Source organism: Tursiops truncatus, chromosome 12 (assembly GCF_011762595.2).
Source record: "Tursiops truncatus isolate mTurTru1 chromosome 12, mTurTru1.mat.Y, whole genome shotgun sequence".
Classification (NCBI taxonomy): domain Eukaryota; kingdom Metazoa; phylum Chordata; class Mammalia; order Artiodactyla; family Delphinidae; genus Tursiops; species Tursiops truncatus.
Genome location: NC_047045.1, coordinates 22,703,327 through 22,730,261, shown reverse-complemented (window position 1 = coordinate 22,730,261; position 26,935 = coordinate 22,703,327). Strand labels below are relative to the sequence as shown.

General features: G+C 44.4%; 1 protein-coding gene across 2 annotated transcripts in view; it reads left to right on the top strand.

Annotated features, from left to right (window-relative positions):
* The first annotated feature begins 2,169 nt into the window (after nt 1-2,169).
* Nucleotides 2,170-26,935, top strand: part of RRAGD (Ras related GTP binding D) — a 38,643-nt gene continuing 13,877 nt past the window's right edge. The window contains exons 1-5 of one of the 2 annotated variants that reach the window (XM_033867557.2): nt 2,170-2,544; nt 16,375-16,670; nt 22,079-22,278; nt 23,135-23,249; nt 24,048-24,190. In XM_033867557.2, coding sequence (XP_033723448.1) covers nt 2,409-2,544; nt 16,375-16,670; nt 22,079-22,278; nt 23,135-23,249; nt 24,048-24,190 — 890 coding nt within the window. In that variant the 5' untranslated portion in view covers nt 2,170-2,408. Of the gene's footprint in view, nt 2,645-16,374; nt 16,671-22,078; nt 22,279-23,134; nt 23,250-24,047; nt 24,191-26,935 lie in introns of both variants that reach the window. The other variant, XM_033867558.2, reaches the window with a different exon arrangement.

Sequence of the window (26,935 nt, the reverse complement as noted above, 5' to 3'; positions counted from 1 at the left end):
TGGTGGTTTGTTCTGGGATAACTGAAAGTCTGAAAACCACTCTAAAAGAGCCTACCTCCCAGGTACTTCTTTCCTTAAACAGAATGGATGAAGATGGACTAGGAAACTTACTCCTAGAATAATTTCCTCTGATAAGACCGAGTAGAGCTTGCTTGTGCTGGATATACTATTTGCCCCTACCCCTGCCCCTGGAACCCACTGCCCTCCCTACCCAATATCTGAGTCCTGGACTAGGTTGCAGTCTCTCTAGCCCTTTGGCGTCCAGTTGGATTTGGCCAATGAGAACCTCTTTCAGGAGAATGAAGGGACTTCCCTGGCGGTCTAGTGGTTAGGACTCTGTGCTTCCACTGCAGGGGGCCTGGGTTCAATCCCTGGTGGGGGAACTAAGATCCTGGAAGCCAGGAAGCACGGCCAAAAAGAGAAGAATGGAGGGTGGGAGGCAAGAGAGGTCAGTGTGTTCCTTCCCACTGCTGTCTCCTGGACAGGAGGTGGCCCTGGCAGTGGCTGTCACCAGCTATAGCTCCTGTTTTGAGCTCCCTGTCCAGGACTCTATTTCCCTTCCTTTACACCAACTAGTTTAGGGGAGATAACCTCTTCCCACTGTTGTTAATCCCTGTGTCGATCCCTAAACTCTGCCCACATCCTAGTAAATTGTCCCTTTTACTTTATAAAGGCTTTTGAATTAAAATCTTTGCATGTGCCATCTATTTTTCTCCTGGGAAGGACCTTGACTGATACAGCCATACATGTTGTACTGCCTCCACCTGGAAAATCCCAAAACCTCCTAGGAGGTGTCCGCATCCACCTTCAACACCTACAGCTACTACAAAATCCAGGACCGGAGTCATGATTTGCTAGACTGGGATTTCTTCCAGGGCATGAACACTGTTCTGAGCCTACGTGGAGGCCCGCACCCTCACCCCGTAGCCCAGCCCCCTGGCATAGGGTAGGTTCTCCATCCAAATTCCCTACCTAGGCAGCACCCTGGGGCCCCAAGAGCCTCCAGCCTGAGCTGCTTTCCTCCCCTTCCCCTCCCCCATACCACCTGCGGAGCTGCTGGCACCTGTAGAATCTGGATTATCCTGCTGGCCAGCTGGTTTATTTCTCATTGTGCTTGACAGAAGGAAGTTCATCCACGTGATTTTTTGCAGTATCCAGAAAGGGCGGGTACGGTATGTCCTGTGGTGAAAAGCTTGTGGAGGAATGCCGGTTTTAATCTCACCCTCACCCTGCCGCTAGTCCTGTCTCCCCGTCTACCGCCCCTCTCTCCCCCCCCCAAGAGCCTTGAAACGTTTTATTTTGAGATGTGGGATTTGGGATTACAGTCTGTTCAACAGTGAGACAGGCGGAGGTGGCTATGAATAGCCCCTTGGTGTGTTACACACCTGAGACCTTTGCCCAAACGCCGCAGAGGAATTATTATTCAGGCTAGGCAGCCACGAGGCATGTTATTTTTTCAGGAACATTTACAGCTGGGTAGGCCTGATTAGCGAATGCGTCTGTTTTCTTGGTGGGAAGCACTTTGAACCGCAGACGCGCACTAAAAGGCAATTGCTATGGAGACTGCGCCGCCTCTGCGGCGCATATCTCTAGAGTTTTCTTCTCGGGGCGCTTCAGCAGCCACGGGGTGTTCTAGGCACGCCGCTCGGAGAGGGGGCCTGGGCGCAGCAGTGTCCGGGGCGGGGGCAGCCCACTTGGGACTGGAACCCTCGGCCGGGACCGAAAGCTGGAGAAGGCCGCCCTAGGTAGTGTGTGTGTGTCGTGGGAGGGCGGGGAGAGGTTCTCCGGGTGCGCGGTACCCCAGCTCGCCCGCCTGTGCGGGGACCACGTGCAGGAGAGGTGCTTGGGGGCCCAGGGCGAGCAGCCGCGGTGGGTGACTGCGCCGCGTCCCGGGTCCCCGGGTACCGGGCGAGTGTCTGTGTGCGCTTCTGGGTGGGTGGAGGGGCCCGCGCCGGCCTGCTCCCGGTTGAGTGTGTGTGCGCGGCCACGGCCCAGCGCCCCAGCGCCCCAGCGAGCGGTGCTCCCGGGAAAGCGCGCGCGCGCCCGTGCGGTGTGTGTGTGTGTGTGTGTGTGTGTGTGTGTGAGAGAGAGAGAGAGTGTATGACAGTGTGTGTCAGGTGACTTGGGTCACGCAGTCTCTCTCTCCCTCCTCTGGGGAGGAACTGCCGCGCTCTGGCTGACTCCTCCGCCGGCGGGCGGGCGGGGCAGGGGGGGCTCCGGGCGCGCTGCGAACGGCGGGACCCAGACCTGGACGCCGACCGCTGCGAGGGACGCGCGGCCCCCGCCTCAGCCCGCGAACCTCGGGACAAAACCCCAATTCAGAAATAGGTTGCGAGCGGCAGGCCGGGAGGTTTGGCGCCCCCCACCAGAGACCCCCGTCGCCCCGGGGACGGCCGGCCGTGGGCGCGATGAGCCAGGTGCTGGGGAAGCCTCAGCCGGAGGAGGAGGACGACGACGAGGAGGATGAGCTGGTGGGGCTAGCGGGCTACGGGGACGGGCCCGACTCCTCGGACGCCGAGCCGGACAGCGGGACGGAGGAGGGAGGTGAGCACCGGCTCCCCCGCTCGGCCCCGCGCCCCGAGCGTCCTCGGCCCGCACCCCCGCCGGGCCCGGCGCGCGGGCAGCTGACTTGGAGGGGATCCAGGCAAGCGGAGTTGGGGGGTGGGAGTGGGGAGGGGCGCCAGAGGAGCCGCGGCGAGATGCAAAATGGGGGAGCCCGGGTGCAGGCAGCGGAGCGGGGGCCGGGATCGGTGGAGAGGACGGAGAGGAAGCGTCTGGGCAGGAGGAACGCGCGCTCTCTGCCAGTTCCAGGGCCAGTACCTCCCCCACGCTTCACCCCGAGCTCTCCGCAGGGTCCGGGGGTTTGGGAGGGGAGGGGACCGCCCGGCGCGCCCTGGGATCTCTCCCTGCTTGCTGCTGTCGGAGCCGGGGTCAGATGTCGTGGCTAAAAAAGGCAGCCGGCGGCAGCGTGACTGGCAGGGTCGTCGGCAGCTGCGGGTGTCAGTCTTGCCCCGTGTCGCCGCCGGAGGGGTCCCGGGGCCGCCCAGGTCGGCGGAGGGATGCACCCAGGTGATAAAGGAGTCGCCGTGTGGCCGCGGGTATCCAGAGATCCAGGCAAATAAGGTTGTTAGGACACCTTATCTCTGCTCAGCGTCACCACCTGGGCATGGCAGCGTCTGCCCTGGAGTGAGCGCGGGGCGGGGGAATACGGAGCCACTCAGAAGCAAACTCTGTTTCCTGTTCAAGAAGCAGGATTTAGCAATTGTTCAGCCAGCGGGGGCTTGCTGCGTTTAATTCTTAAGGACTAAGGGAGTTGAGAGCTTTTTAGGATTCCAGAAAGGTTCATCTTTTTTGTTTCCCTCCAAATCGAGGAAAAAGTCCTTTATCGTAAGGTCTTTTGGAAAGGTCAAGTAGAGTGACGCTGGTAAACATAACATCTAGGTGGAACTGTCAGCATCCTGAAGAAGGAACTAACTTTTAAAATGTTCACTTGGCAGAAATTGCATGAGGGATAAAAAGTACTTTCGTGGCTGTTGATTTTGAAGAACTTTTATTGAAAATTCACTGTACTTGTTTTAAATTCTCCATACAAACAAAGCCTTTCTCGGGGAGGGGGTGAGTTTTCATTATTTTACGTATGGTGAGTGCTACTTTCAATTAATCAGAAGGGGAAGGTTGTTAACTAAACCTTGAGCCTGATAGATGAGAAAGGAGCTTTCCAAGTCGCCCTTTTTCATAGTGTCTGGTCCCCAGGGAGCATTTGTACTAATTCCCTATTTGCTTAAACTCGTGTGTGCACCTGTGCGCCTCTCTTTTCCGCACTCCCCATAACTGGTCCCACAGTCGAGCAGGTGGCCACATTTTTGTAGATGAAGGCTTTCAACCCTTTTGTTGGAGTCTCTAGGGCTACCTTTGGTGGTTAAATTGTTCAGTCGCTTCATTATTATTCAAATTGCGTTTGTTAGCCCCTCCCAGATTCTTCGGAGGCTCCGGAGAGATTCAGAATGGGGATGTATTTGCAAGGTATTTGAAACCGAAGACACACAACAGGGTGCAGTTGTGATCCTCTTTGAAAAAAAGGAAAAGAAATAAGAGACCGTATATGGGGAGAAAAACCCTGTAATTTGATATTGTCCTGGGGGCCAGAGACTGGGTTCCAGGAAAAGCACGGGACCTGTTTGTTTATTCTGCAGTTCTTTAAGGGGGCACTTTAAAATTTTGATTTGGGGCCTTGAAGTGAAATTAACGCTTTGGCTGAGGGGCGGGGATTTCCTGAACAAAGGGCTTCCCCAGATCTGGGTGTAGGATGCTCCCCAGTGCTCCTAACCCAGGGCAAACCCGCCTGTAACTGATGCTTATGATTACTTTAGTAATAAAATCCTCCCTCGTGAGTTCTTGGTATCAAACTGAAATCTTGCTATAAAAGCCCTGAGTATATTTGTGTGGTAAGAAGAGCAAACATTACTGAAGCCTGGCCTTTCTCCACCTGGGCCTGCTGTGGATACCGTCTATTCTCTGAAGATTTCCTCCATTATCTTGGGCTGCTTTTCTTTCCATGTGTTGCTGGCTTTGATTTTGGGGTTTAGGCCTGAATGTAGAATCTCTATCAGAACATTCGCTTTCTAGAGTAGCAGATAGGCCCCTCAGTCAGCAGTTCTAGCAAGGACTGTCCCTGACACCTGTCATGCCAGCTGATATGGTCCTGGGGAGTCAGGATGGGGGTGGAGGCTGGGAGTTGTGACTTCTTGTGTTCCTGAGACAGCAAGGTGCCGCCAAATGGTCATCCCGATTTCTCATGGGCCCCGGGCACGTGTTGCCTTATAACCCTGTGTTATTTGGGGTAAATTTTACATTTACTTACTCTCAAACTCAAGATGTGGAAAGTAGCGGGTGGGGAGGACTTATTTCCTCTGAGAAGAGATGTATATGGTGCACTTTGAACCATGAGCAAAGCATTTCTCTAATGAATTGCGTACCATCCTAATGGACTTGGTTTAGTGCCTGAGCTTCTCGGAGACCTGGGGCTTTTTCCATGAGGTTCAGAAATCTACCCTGGTGGGTGGGATGCAGGCCTGACCAGCATTGCTGTGCAAAAGAATGCGATTGAAGGTGGGTAGTGTGATTTTTACTTCCCGTAGTCTTACAAGGAACCTCTGATCTTATTTTTAAACCGAGTGCCTTGTACCTTTTACCACATTGTGTTAAGGTTGAAAATGTAGTGCAGCTAAGGTGAGCCTTAAACTGCACTTTTCTGGCTTACGTTCCAAATTTTATTCATGAATAGCAGGCGTGTTCTTGAGCACTTTAGTTCTGTTAAGGACAGGTTTGGGCACTTCTCAACCCCCCCTTTCAGGGTCGTTAATCAGAGATAAGATGAATCTCATCTTCAACCCCCATGCTCCAGATAAAACTCCAGAGAGAGGAGACAATAATTAAACCATTAAAAACAATTGCACCGAAAATATTGATTATTTTTAGACACATGGACTTTTAAGTCTTTATTAAATTACAGTTCTTTAAAAACTAATAACAAGGAAACCAATTAAAAGATCATATTTAGTCAGAAAGTGAAATTATTTTTTCCTGAAGTCCCTCCCAATTTTTTGAAAGTTTTTTTTTAAATTAATTAATTAATTAATTTTGGGCTGCATTGGGTCTTTGTTGCTGCACGCGGACTTTCTCTAGTTGCCGCGAGCGGGGGCTACTCTTCCTTGTGGTGCACGGGCTTCTCATTGTGGTGGCTTCTCCTGTTGCGGAGCACGAGCTCTAGGCGCGCGGGCTTCAGTAGTTGTGGCACGTGGGCTCCAGAGAGCAGACTCTGTAGTTGTGGTGCACGGGCTTAGTTGCTCCGCGGCATGTGGGATCTTCCCGGACCAGGGCTCAAACCCGTGTCCCCTGCATTGGCAGGCAGATGCTTAAGCACTGCGCCACCAGGGAAGCCCCCCCTGCCCCGACTCCCTGCCAGTTTTTAAGGGAAATTTGGCTAAGACAGCTGCTCTGCCACGGTCCAGCTAAGTGCGGTCTTGTTTTCGTAGCAGCCTGTGCACTCTCTCAGGGTCTGAGGAAGTGACAGGTGGTCCCTGGAGGCACAGAAAATCCAGGGTCAGCAGGTGATCCTTCCCTGGTGGCTGTAAAGGCAGTGAATCTGGTGATTCACTTCTCATCATTAGTGTCAGCTTTTTTTTCTTAAAATAATTTTTTAAATTATTAGTGAAGTTACCTTCTCATTGATTCTTGAGGGTAAGTAGAGAGAATTGTTCTTCTGATATCGAATCTGTGGCTCAGAGATGCCAGGGGACTTTCCTGCAGCCACAGCATGGGCTAGAACTGAGCAAGGTTTAGGAGAGGGTCGAGTACATGGAAATGTAAGCCCCTTCCCTTGTAACTGTGCCTTGTCCAAAAAGAGTTGGGTTGACTGCAACCCTGGCTATAGCCAATCTCTTGGGTTTCCTTCTGGTCCTGAAAATACAGAGATATATGTGTTGGAATAGATGGAAACACAGAATAGTTAAAAATGATGTGACCAAGGTCACGCCTGAGGCCCAAAGCTTATTCAGATACATATGGTTAGAGAGCATATTTTTATATCAGATGTGTGTGAACATGTTTCAGTGATTCCTGGTATCATAGAATCTTGATTCTCTACTTTTATAAGAAATATCTCCCATTTTAATATTAGAACAGACCTGGGGTAGTCTAATGGAACAAAGAGGCAGAATCAGCAAGTTCTGGAGTTCTGGATAAGGTGCTGTGCCTGAGAGTTCACCTGCTTTGTTCAGTCCCCCCAGCTCGCATCACTGTTGGTGGTATGATTTTACTTCCTATCACAATCACTTCTGTCCTGCTCATTTTTCTCACTTCTCTACTTCCTTTATTCTTGTATTCCTTACCTTTTTTTTTTTTTTTTTTTTTTTTTTTTGCGGTACGCTGGCCTCTCACCGCTGTGGCCTCTCCCGTCGCGGAGCACAGGCTCCGGACGCGCAGGCCCAGCGTCCATAGCCCACGGGCCCAGCCGCTCCGCGGCATGCGGGATCTTCCCGGACCGGGGCACGAACCCACGTCCCCTGCATTGGCAGGCGGACTCTCAATCACTGCGCCACCAGGGAAGCCCTCCTTACCTTTTTTTAAAGGTAACTTTTCAATTCTCTTTTAAAGAGGGCTTTAAAGCTGTCCTGCGACAGTGGCTTTCCCTGGTTCTGCTGTAACGTGCAAGACAGATGGGTTTTTCACTCCTGGCCTAACGCGCCCGGAGAGCTGGTGAACTTTCTCCTCTTGAGGATCTCTGGGGAAGACTCCAGCTCTGTTTCTCAGTGTGTAAAATCGAGGGCGACATAGAACCAACCTTGATCACACTCAGAGTGATCGTTTGGAGGAAAAAAAAAAAAGCTCACAAGAACACTTTTCCCTTCTTGCAGAAACAAATCAGAACACATTAGAAATGTGTTTTTTTGTTTTTTGTTTTTTTTGGCTGTGCCACACGTCTTATGGGATCTTAGTTCCCAGACCAGGGATTGAACCTGGGCCGCAGCAGTGACAGTGCTGGGTCCTAACCACTGGACTGCCGGGGAATTCCCAGAAGTGTTATTGGATGCTTATGTAAAGGAAATATTCACATATAGAATCATGTTTTTTAGTTACCTGCCAGTGTGATGTGAGAGGATTTCATAGAAAAAGATTAGGTCTTCACATATAAATAAAAATCATCTTCAAAAACCTTTGTGCCGGGCTTCCCTGGTGGCGCAGTGGTTGAGAGTCTGCCTGCCGATGCAGGCGACGTGCGTTCGTGCCCCGGTCTGGGAAGATCCCACATGCCGTGGAGCAGCTGGGCCCATGAGCCATGGCCGCTGAGCCTGCACGTCCGGAGCCTGTGCTTCGCAACGGGAGAGGCCACAACAGTGAGAGGCCCGCGTACCACACACACACACACAAAAACCTTTGTGCCTTTGAAAATACACGTTCTGATTGCATTAAATTTTCCTTTCTAAGTAGTTCGTTAATCAAACGGACAGTGAATCTTCATGATTTTTGCATATTCTCTTATTAACAGTATTAGTATTCATATATTTAATTGCCACTTGGGTTGGAATTTCTTACTGGACTCCTGGCTCTTGAATGTGTAAGTAGTTCCATTGATCAGAGATGTAAAGGGCTACAGATAATGATGCAAATAGAACCAAACCAGGGGCCTCTTCCTAAAACCGTTAGTATGTAGAACCTTAAGCCTTTGTGGACCCCACAGAATACTAATAGCAAAGACATTCTAACTTTCCCTTAAGGCTGAGTGAGCCTCTCGCTGTGGTCACATTCCAAAAAAGACCTTCTCGTTACCTAGGCTTGGGCTGGGGAAAAAAAGAAAAAAAGAAGCCGTGTGTGTGTGTGTGTGTGTGTGTGTGTGTGTGTGTGTACACGCTGACAGCCTGATAGATGAGGAAATAAAGGCTCATGGGCTCTGGGACATGTGTGGGCATTTACACAGCTGGTAAGTGGCCAAGCTGGGACTTGAACCCCAGTCTGGCACTATCACAGTACTTTTTCAACCATTCCATTTGCTACCAGATTATCCTAATTCTTTTGTTAAATCTTTGTTCTATTTTCCAGTTTGGGATCTGTTCAAAGGCGTCTCATCTCTTGGAGAACTTTCCTAAATTATAATAGCTCTCAATTGTCTGATACATCAGAATTGATGAAATGCATTTCATACAATACCTTGTTCTCCCCAGGAAGCCAGGGCCAAGCCTGTCAGAACTGCAATTCCTTTTCCTGATTTCTGTTTCCTTCTTTGTTGTGAACATTCCCAGCCCACAGATCAGTCAGGTGTGGCCCCCAGGCAGCCCTGTCCCCAAGTCACGGATCCATCTCTCTCCCTTCCTTCTGTCGTTTTTGACAGGGCTCTGCCGTTTCTGGGTTAAGTCATTAGCCTGCAGGTGTTAAAGGCTGACAGTGGCTCAGTTAAGTAACCCCTCCCCGTGATCCTGCTCCTTGGGTGCCTGAGTTTCCCTGGGCTTCCTGGCGGTCTAGTTACAAAACTGAGCTATCTGGGAAATTTGGGTACGAACAGGATCCAGTGGAAGATATAGGTAAGGTGTGTTCAGTGCCCTGACCACAGTGGATAAGCTTCACCTGGGCATAAAGCTTATCCTCTTGATACCTAAATGCTGGGCTGGGCCAAAGTCAGGTGTGGAGTTTCTTTTTTAAAACTTCAGCTAATGTAGCTTCACATTCTGCTCAATCACTTTCATTTAATCATCCCAACCAGCGAACATCTATTGAGTGTTTATCGTGGTAAACACCGAGGCCTCAGTTTTCACATCTGTGAAGGATAAATGTTATCAATTTGGGGATTAGAGATGACACTGTGTGCTATGCAGGTGCTTAGTAGATGGTAACGGCTGGTGATAAGCGGTTGGAGTGGGTTGGTTTGAGCCATTTCTTGGTGGCCGAGGCCAAAACCTCTCCAGTGTGCCCTCACCCTCAGCCAACAAGATCAGGGGAAAAAAGGACCAATGGGGCACGGACTGCCTCAGCAAACTGCATTGCCGCTTTGTATTCATATTACCTTCTGAGGCCCCAGATCTTTTCCTCACCTGAGCCAAGGCCGACAGGCACCCCAGACTCAACAGCTTCAAATCTGTGTTCAGCCTTTTTACCTTTATGAACTTCACGAACAGGTCCTTATTCACTTGATCTTCCAGGTCAGGAACTTGGGGTTTCTTTCTCCTTTGTCCCCTATGTTCAGAGGATCACCAAGTACTACTGAGTGGATTTGAGCTTCTCATGAATCCATTCCATCTGCCCATTTCCACATGCTTCTCATTTGTGTTTCTAGAACAACCTAATTATTGTCAGGGAGGAAAAACTCTTAGGTTCAGGGTTGAAGTCCTGCAAATTAAACTGACAAATGACATGAACAAGGGAAAAGTAGGTTTAATTAAGTACTAATGCATGAGAGTTCACAAAAAATTCGACTTAAGGAGGCGGTTAGAATTTGGGGCTTATATACCATTTTAAGAGGATGAGGAGGGGTAGAGGGGCACTTCTGGGAGAAAAAAATGACTTCAAAGGGAATGCGGGAAGGGGCACTTATGGAAAAACAAATCACTGGAAAGATAAATGGGCCCATAGGAGAAAAGGTGGGAGATAACGATAGTTTGGTGACAGTGTCTGTTTGGGTGTAGGGCTGACTTCTCTGTCTCCAAGAAGAGAAGATGAGAGTTGCTCCTGGGGAGGACATTTTTGACAACTGAGTTCTTTTGGGAGGGTCTGCTCTAGGCAAATAAGGGACTTCAGGAACTCCAGTGCCTTTAGCTCAAAAAACTTTTTATTCCATAGTGGCTTATTGGTGTCTGTACACTGACCCCCTCAAAGGAAGTCTGTTTCTGGAGTGAGCTTCCTGATCATGTTAGTCTCCCCTTAAAATCCTTAGTGATTTCCTCATGGCTTGCAAAGTAAAATCCAAACTTGCATCTCATTCATGAGCTGGCCTGTTATCTCTCTATAAATTAATTTATTCAATGATATTTATTGGGTTCACACCACATGCTACAATGTATTTTGTTTTTGTTTTTTTTGCGGTACGCGGGCCTCTCACTGTTGTGGCGTCTCCCGTTGCAGAGCACAGGCTCCGGTCGCGCAGGCTCAGCGCCCATGGCTCACGGGCCCAGCCGCTCCGCGGCATGTGGGGTCTTCCCGGTCCAGGGCACGAATCCGTGTCCCCTGCATCAACAGGTGGACTCTCAACCACTGCGCCCCAGGGAAGCCCGCTACAATGTATTTTGCCTGTGTATATGTGAGAGACAATAAACAAGTAAACAAACAAGATAAACAATATAAAGTAAAAAGATAATTTTGTATAGTGAAGTACTATGAAGAAGACACAGGGATATTAGAAAGTGACGGGACCCCATTGAGGTGAGAGGAGGTAAAATTGCCCCTGGGCTGAGTGGGAGGAGGAGCCGGGGGAGGCCTGGGGAAAGCTTGCTGGACAGAGGGAGGAGCGAGTCAGAGGGAGGAGGGAGGAGCGAGTCGGAAGGAGGAGGGAGGAGGGAGGAGCGAGTTGAGGCCCTAAGGTGAGGAAGCAGAAGGCCCGTGTGGCTGCAGGGTAGGGAAGTGGTGGGGAGGATGAACCAGGCATGGGATGAGAGGGTAGCCCACTTAGGGCCTTTTGGGCTAAGAAGTTATTTGGATTTTATTCAAAATGCTGTGGGAAGCCGCTGGAGAGTGTGCAGGCTTTTCTTGTCTTTCAAGTATGTTCCCTAAACTCCAGGAAGGCCACATCTCTTCCTGGCACGACCTTTCCCTCATTCATCTCTTTTATGCCTCCTCTCCTTTAAGACGCAGATGCTATTTCTCCAGGGAACCTTCTCGCTGAACCCATAACACCTAGATAGCAGTGCATTGTAGTTGTCAGTTCCTCTTGTCTGTTTTCCCCCCTAATCGCTAAGGAATGAAGCTTTTCTTTGTGTCTGCAGCCTCTGGCGCAGCCCTGTCGAACAGAACGAACACTTGGCAGACGTTCAGGGAACCTTTATGAAACAGGAACAAACTGCCCTCTTGTAAATTTCACCTCTCTCCGGCAACTTCCTCCAAACCCCCGCGGACACTTTTAAAGAGCCCTCTTTGGGGTCCCATGTCTAGTCCCAGATTCTCCTGTAGTTCCTTTCTGATTTGCCTTTAAAAAAAAGTACTAGCCCTTTTATTGCCCGTTTCAAAGCCCCTCTCATCCTTCATCCTCTTTAACGCTTTCATTTTTCTCAGGTGGTTCTTATCAAGCTTGAGCAAGCGCGTGATACTCAGGGAAATGTCATGGCGGGGTGGGATGAGGCAGCCCTCTGCAGGAGGTTTGGAGGCTGGGGTGTTTCCTTTTCTGATGGAAGCTCCTTGCTACCACTCCTCCGGTGGAAGGAGATCCTCTGAGAAACCCCACAGGGTTTCAGAAGTAGAGATACTTGAGAGAGTGAGAGAGAATTAGAAGGAAGATTTTTGCCAGTAGGCTTTTCTGATGTAAGAAACCTCCCCTATTCAACAGCAGTGGCCTACAAACATTTTTGGCTGTGAGTCCACAATAAAAAATACGTTTATATTGGGAACCAGCACCCACCTACATATAAGTTAATGTAAGAGAGTTTCACTAGCAGTATTTACTCTTCTTATGCAGAAGGCACTCTGATATTTTCTGGTCTCTTCTTTTGTCTTTGTTGCAGTTTTAGTACAGTGCCAGCCGATTGGTGGCTAAGGCCTGGGTAAGGGCTCTAGCACATACCTGTCCTGCATCCTTGGGCAGGTTCCTTCTCCCAAGTTCCTCAGGTGTAAAGCAGACTTGTACCTCCTCATTGCGTGGGTAAAGTTTGTAGAGATGTCTATGTCTAGCGAGGTCCCTGGCGCACAGTATATTTCTGTACATGCTAGTTAAATATGACAAAATACATCTGCATGGGTGTAAGGGATCTCTACAGAGTTGATGGTCCTCTTGCTGATCTGACTCACTATTTCCCAGCTGTTTACATTTGGTGGCTCATGCCTCCAGCTGTGTGTATATATTATAGCTGTATGTGTATTTCACTTCCCAGCCACTCTATGTATGTAAACACACGTACACACTCCCTCCCCTTTCCACAGTGGTCTCCATCACCTCCCCACTCTCCCAGGAGGAGGAGATCCAACCTCCAGGGCACCAGTGTCAATGATCATGCCACACAGAGACTTGCAGACCCTGCTGAAGAGAAGTTACAGTCTGCATCCACATCCAACTGTATAAATTGGGAAGAAATAAAGACATTTTTATGTACTTAAATATTTTTGTAGTTGTACATAATTAAATGTGGTACCCCTATTTTATATTTTCTACTAGTTTGAGATGCTTATCCTTATATTTAAAAAAATTGATACATAACTGGGCTTTTGTAACAAGAACCATAGTATTCTCTTACTTACCTTTTGCCTACCTCTCCCTCACCAATCTCCCATGTCTACATTGTCTGGAATTTTAGTTTCTGATTTTTATTCAAAAATTTAAAATCAGGGACTTGCTGGGTGGCTCAGTGGTTAAAAATCCACCTGCCAATACAGGGGACATGGGTTCGATCCCTGGTCTGGGAAGATTCCGCATGCTGTGGAGCAGCTAAGCCCGTGCACCACAACTACTGAGCCTGTGCTCTAGAGCCCGCGAGCCACAGCTACTGAGCCCGTGTGCCACAACTGCTGAAGCCCACATGCCTAGAGCCTGTGCTTCACAACAAGAGAAGCCACTGCAATGAGAAGTCCACACACCACAATGAAGAGTAGCCCCTGCTCGCTGCAACTAGAGAAAGCCTGCGTGCAGCAACGAAGACCCAATGCAGCCAAAAAAAAAAAAAATTAAAATCAATACTTATTTCAATTCAATAGGTTTCAGTAAAATTTGTCTTCTATTGCTTGTTGCATTCCACTATATTTGAGTGTATTTTCTTCCAGGAGTGCATCCTTTTTTTAAAAAATAAATTTATTTATTTATTTATTTTCATATTGATGATAAAATTTATTTTATCATCTGTGTTTATTCTGCTTTTCAATCCATATATCCTCCCCGCCCAACAGTTGTGTTTTTATTTCTAAGATCCATAAGGCCCTTTTTCATAACTGCTCTGATTCTGAAACTGTCTATTCTTGTTTCATGAATGCCATGTTTTCTCTGATCTCTGAGTATTTTAATTATACCTGAAAGTTTACTCTGACTCCTGTATAACTCTGCTTCTTCAGGTATACATTCTTCCATTTGTTGAGTCTGTATTCTCTTCTATAATCTTGTCTTTCCTCAAATATTTGGCATTTGAGGAAATGTCTAGAGGGAGGATGGTGGTGCTGCTTCCACCTCTTGAACTCCACACACATTGCAGTGAGGAAGGTCAGAGTACTTGGAGGGGGTACTGTGGGTGCTTCCTGTTCCTTCTGGGCATCAGTGCCTCTAGGACACTGCCCTGCCTCTCATACCTACACTCCTACATTCAGTGCTTACACTTGGAGGATAGTCTAGTGTGTAGTCTAGTGTGTATGTAGGTGCAGAGTTTATCTGCTTGGCTCTTCTCACTATGATTCTCCAAATAACAACCCTGTTGGTTGTTTTCATGTCCTTTGCTGTTTGAGCTTCCAGTTCTACCTTTTCCAGCAGAACCCTACCATTCATAATCAAGGGCTGCAGGTTCCCCCTTCCATCTGATCTTTGTGTTTCTTAGGGATTTCTCAGTAATTTGTCAATTTTGAGTTCTCTCTTTGGTCTCAAGCTCAGCTATCCGTGTTTATTTGTTCATCTATTTATTTATTGTTCATACCTTTTCTATTGTGCTTAGGGATTCAGTATGGGAAGGGGAGACTGACATGTTCTTAGTCTGATATTTTTGCAACTGGAAGTCCTGTTTTCTTTTTCAATTCATGTCCTGCTTTTGCTAAGATTGACTTGTAATGATAGTACTGCAAGTATAGCGTATAATCCCTGATGAAGAAGAAGAAAGCTGGTGATCTTTTGGGTGGTTTAATTCCACATCACTCTGTCTAGGGCATATCATCTGCAATTTGTTGAATTGGGTTAAGTTGAATGGGGAAAGTGTGTGTGGGTAGGATGGGAGTAAAATGTTGCTTATAGTGGAATAGTGTCTGTGTACAGCTACTTACTTTTTCTTTATTCATTTACTGTTTTACCTGAAATTTATGTATTTCCCTGCACCTATTGCAAAGTGAAACATGAAAATATTATATATAGTAAATGAACTTTCCTAAGATTCTATCAGGTAGTAACCTGTGTTTTAGATAATTGTAGAACTTCAGGAAAAATTCTTAGTTGCAATAGGGAAATAAATCCAGTCTGTACTGGATTATGCTTAGATCAGGACCAGGGTCTGAGAAAGACATAACGAGGTGTAGCTCAGAAGAAAACAAAAAAGAAATGTAGAAAAATATATGTATATTTATTTTCCTATATTCTGCCTTTTTTCTTAAAATGTTGGTTTCTTTTCTTGATCTTTTTCCAAGTTTCATACTGGGTCTTTTATTTTTCTTTACTTATTTTTTTGGGTCAGTCATGAAGCCTTAATTCCAGAACATTTTTATCACCCCAAAGAAAACACATACCCATTAAGAGTCACTTCCAATTTCCCCCTCCCTCTAGCCCCTGGCAGCCACTAAGTACTTTCTGTCTTTATGGACTTGTCTATTGTGAACATTTCATGTAAATGGAATCAAACAATATGTGACCTTTTGTGTCTGTCTTCTTTCATTTAGCCTAACATTTTTGATGTTCATCCATGTTGTGGCATGAATCAGTACTTCATTCCTTTTCAATGGCTGAGTAATATTCCATTATATGAATATACAACATTTTGTTAATCCATTTATATCAGTTGATGGCCATTGGACTCTATCTACTTTTTGGCTATTATGAATTGTGCTGCTGTGAACATTCATGTACAGGTTTTTGCTTCGACATATGTTATTTCTTTATTCCTAGGAATAGAATTGCTGGGTCATGTGGTGACTCAAATCTTTAACCTTTTGAGGACCTGCTAAACTGTTTTTCAAAGCACACCATTTTACATTATCACCAACAGTTTAAGAGGGTTCCCATTTCTCTACATCCTCACCAACACTTGTTATTGTCTGTCTTTTTTATTTTAGCCATCCTAGTGAGTATGAAGTGGCATCTTATTGTGGTTTTCATATGCATTTCCTTATGGACTAATGATGTCGCACATCTTTTTATGTGGTTATTGGCCATTTGTGTATCTTTGGAGAAATGTCTATTTAAATCCTTTACACATTTTTTATTGGCTTATCTTTCTATTGTTGAATTGTAAGAGTTCTTTATATATTCTGGATACTAGACCCTTATCACATATATTATTTGCAAATGTTTTCTCCCATTCTTTTGGTTGTCTTCACTTTTTTGATAAGTGTCCTTTGAAGCACAAAAGTTTTAAATTTTGATGATGTCCAAAATTGTTTCTTTGAGGTGTCACTCAAACAAGCATCTCTTTAGTGCAGAGACTGATGATCTGGGCAAAGAAGGACCTTGCTCTGGAATGCTAAGACTGGATTCTCTCCCCCCATAGTCTGCTCCAGGAAACCTCTGTGCTTCACACTCCAGAGTCCCTGCTCGTGATGGGGAATATCCCAGGTTTTGTGGCCCTCTGAAATTGTGTGAGAGGTGGTGATGCAGCATTTTTCAGGGTTTTGCACTTTCTAAGAGCTGGCCCCTCCATGAGCAGGGTGATGGAGTTAGCGCTCTCTGTATCTGGAAATGTAGCATTGTCTGTGGATCATAAATCTCATCTGAGGCGGAAGTGAAACTCATCTCATTAACCGCTGTGACAGCATCTCACCCTCATTCTTGTTTTGTGGTTTCTCCAGTTCTGGACTTTAGCGACCCCTTCAGCACGGAGGTGAAGCCGAGGATCCTGCTCATGGGCCTGAGAAGGAGTGGCAAGTCATCCATCCAGAAAGTTGTCTTTCATAAAATGTCTCCCAACGAAACCCTGTTCTTGGAAAGTACGAACAAGATCTGCCGGGAAGACGTTTCCAACAGCTCCTTTGTTAATTTTCAGATTTGGGACTTCCCAGGGCAGATTGACTTTTTTGACCCTACCTTTGACTATGAGATGATCTTCCGGGGGACAGGAGCACTGATATTTGTCATAGACTCCCAGGTAAGGCTCAGTCTCGGGGTACGGTGGGACTGTAGCCCCCTGCCCCAGGCAGCCCCTTCTTGCAAACAAGTTCCTTTGCAATCACTTTGGTTTGGTTTTTAGAGTCAGGAATAGGACTTTTTACCTGACTAGCATTTCTCAGTTGGGACTCTCAGGCTTTGCAAAGGGGAAAAGGCTCCCTTCACGCAGCCCTGACCAACATGCGATGTTCGGGAACTGTGTGCTCTCAGCAAACCCTAGAGGAAACCTCACAGATGGGGGGCAGGAGGGACCACCGTGCAGGTCAGTGACACCAACGATATGTCCCCCCCTCTGGTACTCTTGGCAGACATCTATAAAAGATCACAAGTTCTCTATAACAAAAATACATATATATCTACATTTCAAAATGTTTACTATTTCCTTTGAAGATAAAGTTCTAAGGGTGAACATTTTTCTTCTGAATCATTATTGTAATTACTACTAGTACACAATTACAGCAGCATGACTAGTATGTATTTTATAGGTAACTAAATACAAAATGTAAAATTTGAGATACATATTTTTTTTTCCACTTAATTCATGTATTATGCTTGACTAAGACAGGATTTGGCATCAATCCTTTTTTGTTTGTATAGCTGTTAAGTACTGAGAAAACTTGTTCACATAAGGTGGATATGGGGTGAGTTTTGTTCTAGCATTCACTCAATTGTTTAACTCCTTCTAAGTTATATCCCCTAAATTACCCAATTTTCTATCACAAAAAAATTATTTTTTCATAGTTTATCAGTAGACATCCTGATTGTGTCCTCCTTTAACTTTGCTGAAAGCAAAGAATTGGGAGCCCCTTGACTGGTGAAGAACCGTATTATCACCCAGGCATTGCTCACTTTATTGGTATTCAGACCAGCCTTCTGAATGGTCTCTTTGGCACTCTGGGTTTTTAAGACCCTGGGCCTTTCTCCTGTGAAGTATGGGCAGAGCTGGTGGTTTAAGGGAAGGAGCAGCAGGACCACAGATGCATCTCCGGCAGGTCAGTCTTAGCAAAGAGCACAGGTAGCAGGACTGGGACATTGACATTTACGTTCTTCAAACTCTCCATGTGCAGGGACCCTTAGAAAGTGTCCCCAATGGGTGGCCCAGCCCGAAGGCCCTCCTGAGGGCTCTCTTTTGTAGCTGTGGGGGAATAAAAGGCAACAAGTCCTGCAGGAATGCCCTAAGCCAACTCTAAGCTCAGGTCTCAGTGTTTCCCTGCAACTGTGGACCTACAGTCAGACAGGTAGGGCCAAGCACTCCCAGCCCTTCAGGAGCCCAGTGGTGTTAGGGAGGAAGGGCTGTGAAGACCCTTAGTAATAATGGTTCTGAGCCCACTCTTAGAAAACCATTCTCAGACAAGACTACTCATGCCTGAGAGTATCATAAATTCATTCATGGAATGAGGTGCCTGTTTAATATAAAAATGAAATTTTCAACTCAGCCTTTTAGTTTCAAGGGACTGCATGGTGAACTTGTGGAGCTGTAGTAGCCCTACCCATGGGTAAGTAGATTCCAACCCTGACTCATCACTTCAAGACAATGGCTTAGGAATACTTCCTTCAATACAATATTGTTCATGCATAGCAATTTACATTTATGGAATTTGAACTTCCGGTGCACCTCTATCTCAGGTGTTTGTAATATGGCTAAAACAGGCATACTTGCCTGTTTGTTTTTTATTGTTTGGGGTATCTTTATTGCTTCAGAGTGATCCCCTTTTTATGGTTGGTTTGTTTTATTGAAGTATAGTTGATTTACAGTATCATGTTAGTTTCAGGTGTACAGCACAGTGATTCAGTTATATATATATATATATATATATTACATATATATATATTTATATTCTTTTTCGGATTCCTTTCCCTTATAGGTTATTAACAAATATTGAGTGTAGTTCCTTGTGCTATACAGTAGGTCCTCGTTGGTCATCTATTTTATACATAGTAGTGTGTATATGTTAATCCCAAACTCCTAATTTATCCCTCCCCCTCCCACTTGCCTATTTTTATTTTTTATTTATTTATTTAGCCTATTTTTAAATTGGAACTGTAATTTGGTTTTAATTTTACCTGAGCATGAAAAGTGGACCTTCGATTGTGGTTGGTAAATGTGTTCTTTGTTTTAATTTGTTTCTCGGTTTGTTGGGTCTTGTTTTGGCCGTAGGGCGGACACAGGTATAAGAATGAGAACTACATCTTTTTAAATGACACTTTTTAAAAGGTAGAAAAAAACATTGTTGAGAGTTGTCATTTACTAAAAATAAGGAATCGTTAAATAAGCAGTTTCCAGAATTTGCCTAATAGGCTTTTCTACTGGAAGCAGCTGATAACAATCACATTTACTTGATGCGACTGCAAGCACTAAACAAAACCAAACTTGAGGGAAGTGTCTCGGCAACTCTTGAATGTCACTGCCTTCATTTCTAAGCAGTGCTATGTTCGTCTGACACCTCACACTTTTTTATTTTTTGCTTGCGAATTCCTCACAACCACGGAATTGCCAGATAAATATATCACCAAGGAGAAAGTGTGTCCTCACAGAATGTTGTAAAATAAAAGAGAATGAAAGCATCAAGGGTAATTTCCCGTGAGCTCCCCGTGTGACACTGCCAGCCCCCTGGCACGGCCCACAGAAAGGACCTCATCTCCAGGGCCACCCTCGGCCCCCGGGAGCCATTTCACATGTGCCTGGGATCCAAACTAGAGTGTCGGCTTGACCCGCGTTGGTGATTGTGACCTGCCTCTAATTCCTAGATCTAATTTTGGAATAGAAACCAGGCAGCATATTTTTCCTTGTTTGAATTTGTTGTAGAAGATAATAACAAACACAGTAGAAAAAAAATCATTCACAATCCCTCTGCTCTAATAAATCAAGTCTTTTGTTTCTTTTCATGTCCTTTTTAGCCCTTATAGATCTGTACCACTTCATCAGTTTGTTGGTAATCAGACCATTTTACATGCTTGGCACGGAGGTTAGAGGAGTGATTTCTAATCTTGAGACTGTGATAACACTCTTGACTTTGGCTAGTGTTCTCACAGACATGTGCCCTGAACTCCTCTCTTCTGTTAAAGACATAAGGAATAACATTTTTTTGAAGTGTAATTTACATGCAATACATTGCACTCATTTTAAATACACAGTTCAACAAGTTTGACAAATACACCTCTAACCACCTCACAATCAAGATACAGAATGTTTCCCCCACCCTGAAATCTTCTTTGTGTCCTTTCTCAGACGGCCCCCAAGACCCCGGCCCCAGGCAACTGCTGATGAGATGTGCTTCCTTTCTCTATAGACTAGTTCGCCTTTTCTAGAATTTCTGTATGTGGAATTGTACAGTATGTGGACTTTAGTTTTTATCTGAGATATTGCAAGGTATTAAAAAAGTGCTGCAAATTATTAATCTAGAATTTTTCCAAGATGCTTAATCTGCTATCCCAGTGTCCAATATTTGTTTTTCATTTTAAACAACTCTTTAGAGTACAAAGGATGAGGACTCCGCTTATCTTTGTCTCCCTTCATAGTTTCATATTAGTATCTTTAATATTTTGATTTATCTAAAAACTAGGGATATATTTTTATTAATTTAATTTGGGGAATACAAGAATGCCTAAAAACATCCCCTGTTTTATTGGCTTTTCTGTATTTGTCCAGGTTTGGAGTCAGAATTGGCAGGGGGCGGTGAAAAGTCCTTTAAATTCTGTCCTGAAGATCCCTTTCTTCAGGATCTTAGTTCCCCCCAGGGATTGAACCCGGGCCCATGGCAGTGAAAGCGCCCCCAGGGTCCTAACCACTGGACCGCCAGGCGATTCCCCCCTTTCCTTTTTTTGCTGGAAAAACAAGACCTATTCACACCCTTCAAGTTGGCAATAATGAAGAGACCTGACAACCCTGGGTGTTGTGGAGAGTCTGGAGCATCAGGGGCTCTTACACATTATCCAGTCAAGTTCAAGGTGCTCATTCCTATGACCCAACAAGCCTCCTTTCAGGGTAAGCCCTAAGAAACTTGCAGACAGGCACAGAGATGTGTGCGTGAGATTGGGCACATTGTCATCATCATCTGAACTAGCACATAACTGGAAACATTCTGAATGTTCATCAGCTGGCAAGTGAGCGATAAATTTTAGACCATCCATACGATGGAATTTTACAGAGTAGTTAACAGGAATCATGCACTAGAGTATGTGCTTCAACAAAGGTGACTCTCACTGACGTAATGTGAATGGAGAAGGCAAACTGTAATCCACATGCAAGTTGATATTTCTGTAAAGTTTTAAGCAATGTAAATGAATTCTGTATGTTGTTCAGTGATCCATATGTATGCAGTAATGTATAAAGACATAAGTGATGATACAGGCAGAAGTCAGGATAGTGGTTACCTCTGGAGGGTGTGGGTACAGTGATGGGATAGGCTGGGAGGATGGGGAGAAACATACAAGGCTTCAGTGTCTAATGTTTGATTTCTTAAACAGAGAGATGCATACACAGGCATTCATTACATTATTACATAGGTATCATCTGTAGGAAGGAGAAAAAAATAGTGTGTTATTTGGGGCAATTACTCTAGACCAGGGGTCAGCAGACTCTTTCTGAAAAGGGCCAGATGGTAATTATTTTAGGCTTCGCAGGCTGTGCTGTCTCTGAGGAGTTTCCACAGAGGAAAACCATTCAGTTCTGCCACTGTACCCTCAAAGCAGCCATAGACAGTCTGTAAACAAATGAGTGTGACTGTGGTCCAATAAAACTTTACTTACAAACAGTAGGTGGGCCCAGTTTGGCCCGAGGGCCATGGTTTGCTGACCTCTGCTCTAGATCAGTGGTTCTTAAAATTTTTTCCTCCTGGCTCCTTCCCCATCTTCCCAGTGATCCCTACCATGTTTTCATCCCTGCTTGTTCATTACATTTCACCAAGTGACTCAGAATCCTGGAGGGACAGTATTCCAGGGAAGGTCCTGGATGGTGTGTGGTCATTTTCAATACATAAAACTGCAACTCTGACCTTTGTGACTGTCATCAAGCTAAATCATAACTGTATTTTTCTGGCCTTTCTTTTTCATTTCTTTGTTAACAAAACTTAAGTTTTCAGTCTTGAATTCTATGAAACAGCTTTTATGTGGGCATTTGCAAAATATTTTGGGAGGGGGTTGTAAGATTAACAATGTACGTGGAAGAGAAAAAATGGTACCTGTAAGGTGATGGATTGGTTCATTAGCTTGACTGGGGGGATCCTTTCACGATGGGTACAGATGGGTACACAATGGTACTAAAACATTACGTCGTCACCTTAATACATGCAAAGTTTGTCAGTCATACCTCAGTAAAGCTGGGAGGGAAGACTGTATGTGGAAGGGAAGCAAAACAGCCTCCCTGACAGGAGTGTGCTTTGTTCCCAGGACGATTACATGGAGGCCCTGGCCAGGCTCCACCTCACGGTGACCAGGGCCTACAAAGTGAACACCGACATCAACTTCGAGGTGTTTATTCACAAAGTGGATGGTCTGTCAGATGATCACAAAATTGAAACCCAGAGAGATATTCACCAGAGGGCAAATGATGACCTTGCAGATGCTGGATTAGAAAAAATTCACCTCAGGTGAGAACAGAAACCCATCAGGGATCATTGGGGTCCAGAGCCATCAGGAGTGGTTTGGCCCGGACTGCCATTTAGAGTCACAGAGCCCTGTGTACCCTGTTTTGTGCTGTAGACATTGGGGTAGTATTTGGGAAAAGCAAGCTTTGCATGTGCCAACTCTCATCTTTGGGAAAAGCGGTGGGGTTTTAAAAAAATTTTTTGGACCAAAGGTCAAAGCTAAGGTTCTTTCCCCCCTATGAAAAACACATAGGAGAAAACCCATGAACTGCATCCAGGAAGTCAATCGATGCTGAAGTTTACTGTTATAGATAGTATCTGTAATCATAAGTAAAGGAGTCCTCTGAAAATAATTCCAATAGAAATATTCAGAGGAAAGCCATGGCTCTAATTTTTGTGGGGTAGTATATATATGCACCATTCATTTTGCAAATTGGAAAAATGGAAAGATTAGGTGCTTCAGTATCAATAACATAACTGTTATTAACATGAGAGGTGTGTATAAAGATGATCTGGTGTGGATTCTCTTGCAGAAGGTAAGGATGCTGATACAGGCATATACGGCTGCATTTTTAGTATATGTGCTGCCGAAGCAAGCACGTGGGCTGCATTTTTAAGCCTCCTATAGTCCAGCCAGTCAGCAGATCAGAATGGGCACAGTTCTTGCTTTGGGGAGTTGGGCAGGAATGTCTTGTTAAGACATGTTCATTTTTTGACTGAGGTTGTTTTGAATTCTGAAGGGGGCTAGAATGTGTGTGTAGTAAATACAGAAGGCATGATTCTGGTGTTATGACATAGCCTGAACAGTCTATTCCTCAGTCAGAGGTAAAAAGTGATGAAATATTGTTTCATCTTTCAGCTTTTATCTGACAAGCATATATGATCATTCAATATTTGAAGCTTTTAGCAAAGTGGTTCAGAAGCTGATTCCACAACTCCCCACCCTGGAGAATTTGCTAAACATCTTTATCTCAGTAAGTAAATAATACTGTCCTGTTAGAGTCATTTGCGGAATTTAAGAATAACATTGCAAGAGTGGAAATGATCTTATTTCCACTTGCTCTTACAGCACTTCAAGTTCACTGAAATATTATTTTTGAAGATTGCGCCTATGTACTGTTTTAGGGCCTTTAAAATGTAACTGCCAAAACGATTCCTGTACTTCACTTGTGTAATCGGAATGTTTATTCAAGTTGTAGGCGATCATTCAATGTTAATGGAATCCTACCAGAGTTTGGGAGCATAAAAGTTGGTTTTGGCTATAAGATATATACTGTTGAATTTTTTAAAATATGTTTAACACTGTGAATGATGTGCTGTCCGGCTGAGTCCTAAACACCACCACGTCAAGTCAAACGTCACAAAATAGAATTAAGGCAGACCTTTGGTTGCATTCGCATTGATTCTCAGTGCACAATTTTGAGTTTGTTTGTCTAGATTTTTTAAATCTATTTTTAAATTTAAAGTTTTTAAAATGCTTTTTTTTTTACTTGGCCTTTTTCCTAACTGCAGGTACATTTCTAAGAGTCAGGAAACACTACTTAATTTGTTTACCGAAAGTAAATAATTCGTGATAATTCCAGTTTTCATTTCTTGTGCAAATCCATTATAAAGAAGTTTATGACAATGAGGTTTAAATTGTAATAAAATGGAACAACCTAACTTTTTGCTGGTTCATATCTGAGACTGAGGATGGCATATCATTTTATGTAACCATGACATGCTCTGCAATCAGCTGTCCCTTTAAGGCCGCATCTCCTTTTCTGTTTCAGAATTCTGGAATTGAAAAGGCGTTTCTCTTTGATGTGGTCAGTAAGATTTACATTGCAACTGATAGTACCCCCGTGGATATGCAAACCTATGAGCTCTGCTGTGACATGATCGATGTGGTTATCGACATTTCTTGTATTTATGGGTAAGTAGAACATTCTGAAAGGCTACAATTGAGCCATACTTTTCTTTCATAACCTTTGAGAATTTTGCATTTACTTATTTGATCTTAATACTTTTGTTTGAAATGACTGAGATCTATAAATACACCATTTCGTATGTAATAATAATAACAAAACATTATTGAGTAAATGCCTGGCATTATGCTAATAATTTCATTGCCCACATTATTATCATTGAATTCTCCACTATTCCTCGAGGCAGGAATTACTATCACCATCTTATAGATGGGGCACTGCGGTCCAGAGTGGTTAAGTTTCTAACACCTGCTCACACTGTCAATAAGGGACAGAATTAGTATTGTATTTGAGCTCAAGTCTGATACGTTCTTCCTCTACTGAAAAATCTGTTGTCATATCATAATGTATTTACTTGAGGGAGACCACTAGGATCCTTGGATTCTACATAAATATCTCATGTTTACCACAGTTTTATTATTTTCTTCATTACATGAAATAACTGCTGAGTTGTTTGTTTTTCCAATATACTTTTGATTGTCTTCTATGGTGGATAGCAGAGAATTATTAAAGTAAGCAAACAACATTACCTGCTTATTATTATTATCTTATATTCTTATAAAACAGAACTTCTTGTACATTTAAAATAATATAAAATAAACAGGCGTGGGGAAAATTGATTCTGTTACCAGACATAGAAATAATTCCACATAATTGTGAATTTGCTGAATTCAGGGTGTTTTAGAGTGAGTGGGTGTGACCTTGTGTGTCTATCTTATTAAGGCATCACGTTGTTGCTGCCTTGTTTTCATATTGAATCTCACATCCTCACGCACCCGTTGATGAGATAAAGCTTTCCTTCATCTTCCTCTTTCCTCACTGGCTGTGACTCGCTTTACACAGCCTCCTCTGCCAGCTTCTGGGCGAGCCTCAGTCTTACCATTTCTCTCTTCCATTCAGTTTAGACTCTTTCTGTTAACTGTTATACACACATGAACACCCACAGTCCCTTCCCTTATGAAACAGGGAAAGTGATTCTTACCTCACAGGACTGTAGTGAGGATGCAGTATCATTAGGCTTCCCCTGGTGGACCCTGGATAAATGTAGCTGCCATTATAATTATTATTAATTATTGTTATTCTTACTAAACACTGCCACCGGCTTTAGAAATAGACCTTATTTTCCACGATCGCTGCCCTGCAGTATTCTCTTGTTTTTAAACTCTAAGTGGGTGACCTTGAAATAGCCATGGAAGCTGAAACTACCCTGATTACAGTCTAGATGGCTGTCGTAATCAAATACAATGAACAACACAATTAATCTGGCACATGTTTAATGATATGCATAATCATTATTTTGCTATATGGTAATTAGACATAAGTGGTAAGTTGTTCATATAAATGATGTTAATCAGAGTTACTTTTATCCAGCTAAAACAAACACGGGGAGGGAGGGGTTGGGCGGAGGAGGGAGCAGGGCCTTGCTGGTAGATTGCTTTTCTGTTGCCGAGTGCAGTGTTCCTGGGAGCCCGCCCGGTTCAGTAAGAACCGGTCTGGGTATGGGTCACAAATGGGGCGTGAGTTCTGGGGTTTCTTGAGACTGTTTGCTGGAGCAGCCATGAGCCAGCCCATGTGGCCTGCAGGGGGTGGCCGGGGATGCATGTCCCAGCCCGGGAAGCAGGCAGCCCTGTAATTGGAGACCTTAGAAGCAGGTGACCTGGTCTGCTCAAGAATCTCAGCTGGGATTCTGAAAACGTATACACAGTTTCAGATAAGGGAAAAGGTACAAGACGTGCTCCTTTGCCTATAAAGGAAGGATACATAACTGATTACATCAGTGGCTTCAGAGGGCTCAGTTTTGATCATTAAGGCCATATTAATAATGATAATAGCAGTTAGCATTTATTGTGCATTTTATATGCTCTCAGCACTGTGCTTAGCACTGTATATGTATTATTTCATTGCATTAGGAAACTTTGAGGTAATTATTGTTCATGTACAGTTGAGGAAATTGAGGCTCAAAGAAGTTACTTAATTTGCCCAAACTTATACGATAAATAAGAGAGCTGGGATTCAAACCCAAGTCATTTGTGTTTGCAGGCCACACCTTTTCGTAAATAGACCAATTTATTTATTTAACTTTTTATTTTGAAAAAATTCCAAATCTATAGAAAATGTACAAGAATAGTACAGTGAACTCCTATGTACCCTTCACTGGGATTCACCAATTTTTATCAGTTTGCCATATTTGCTCTTTCTTTCTTTTTCTAATACAGTTGACCCTCCATGTGGGTTCCATATCCGCAGATTCGACCAACCAGCAGATTGAAAATATTCAGAAAAAAAAATACCAGAAAATGCCAAAAAGCAAAACTTGAATGGGCTGCATGCTGGCAACTATTTACATAGCATTTACATTGTATTAGGCATTATAAGTAATCTAAGGATACTTAAAAGTGTATGGGAGGGAATTAATTGATATTTGTAGGACATTCCATCCAAGAACAACAGAATACACTTTCTTCTCAAGTGCTTATGGAACATTCTCCAGGATAGATCATATCTTGGGTCACAAATCAAGTCTTGGTAAATTTAAGAAAATTGAAATTGTATCACATATCTCTTCCAACCACAATGCTGTGAGAACAGATATCAATTACAGGAAAAAATCTGTAAAAAATACAAACACATGGAGGTTAAACAATACACTACTTAATAACCAAGAGATCACTGAAGAAATCAAAGAGGAAATC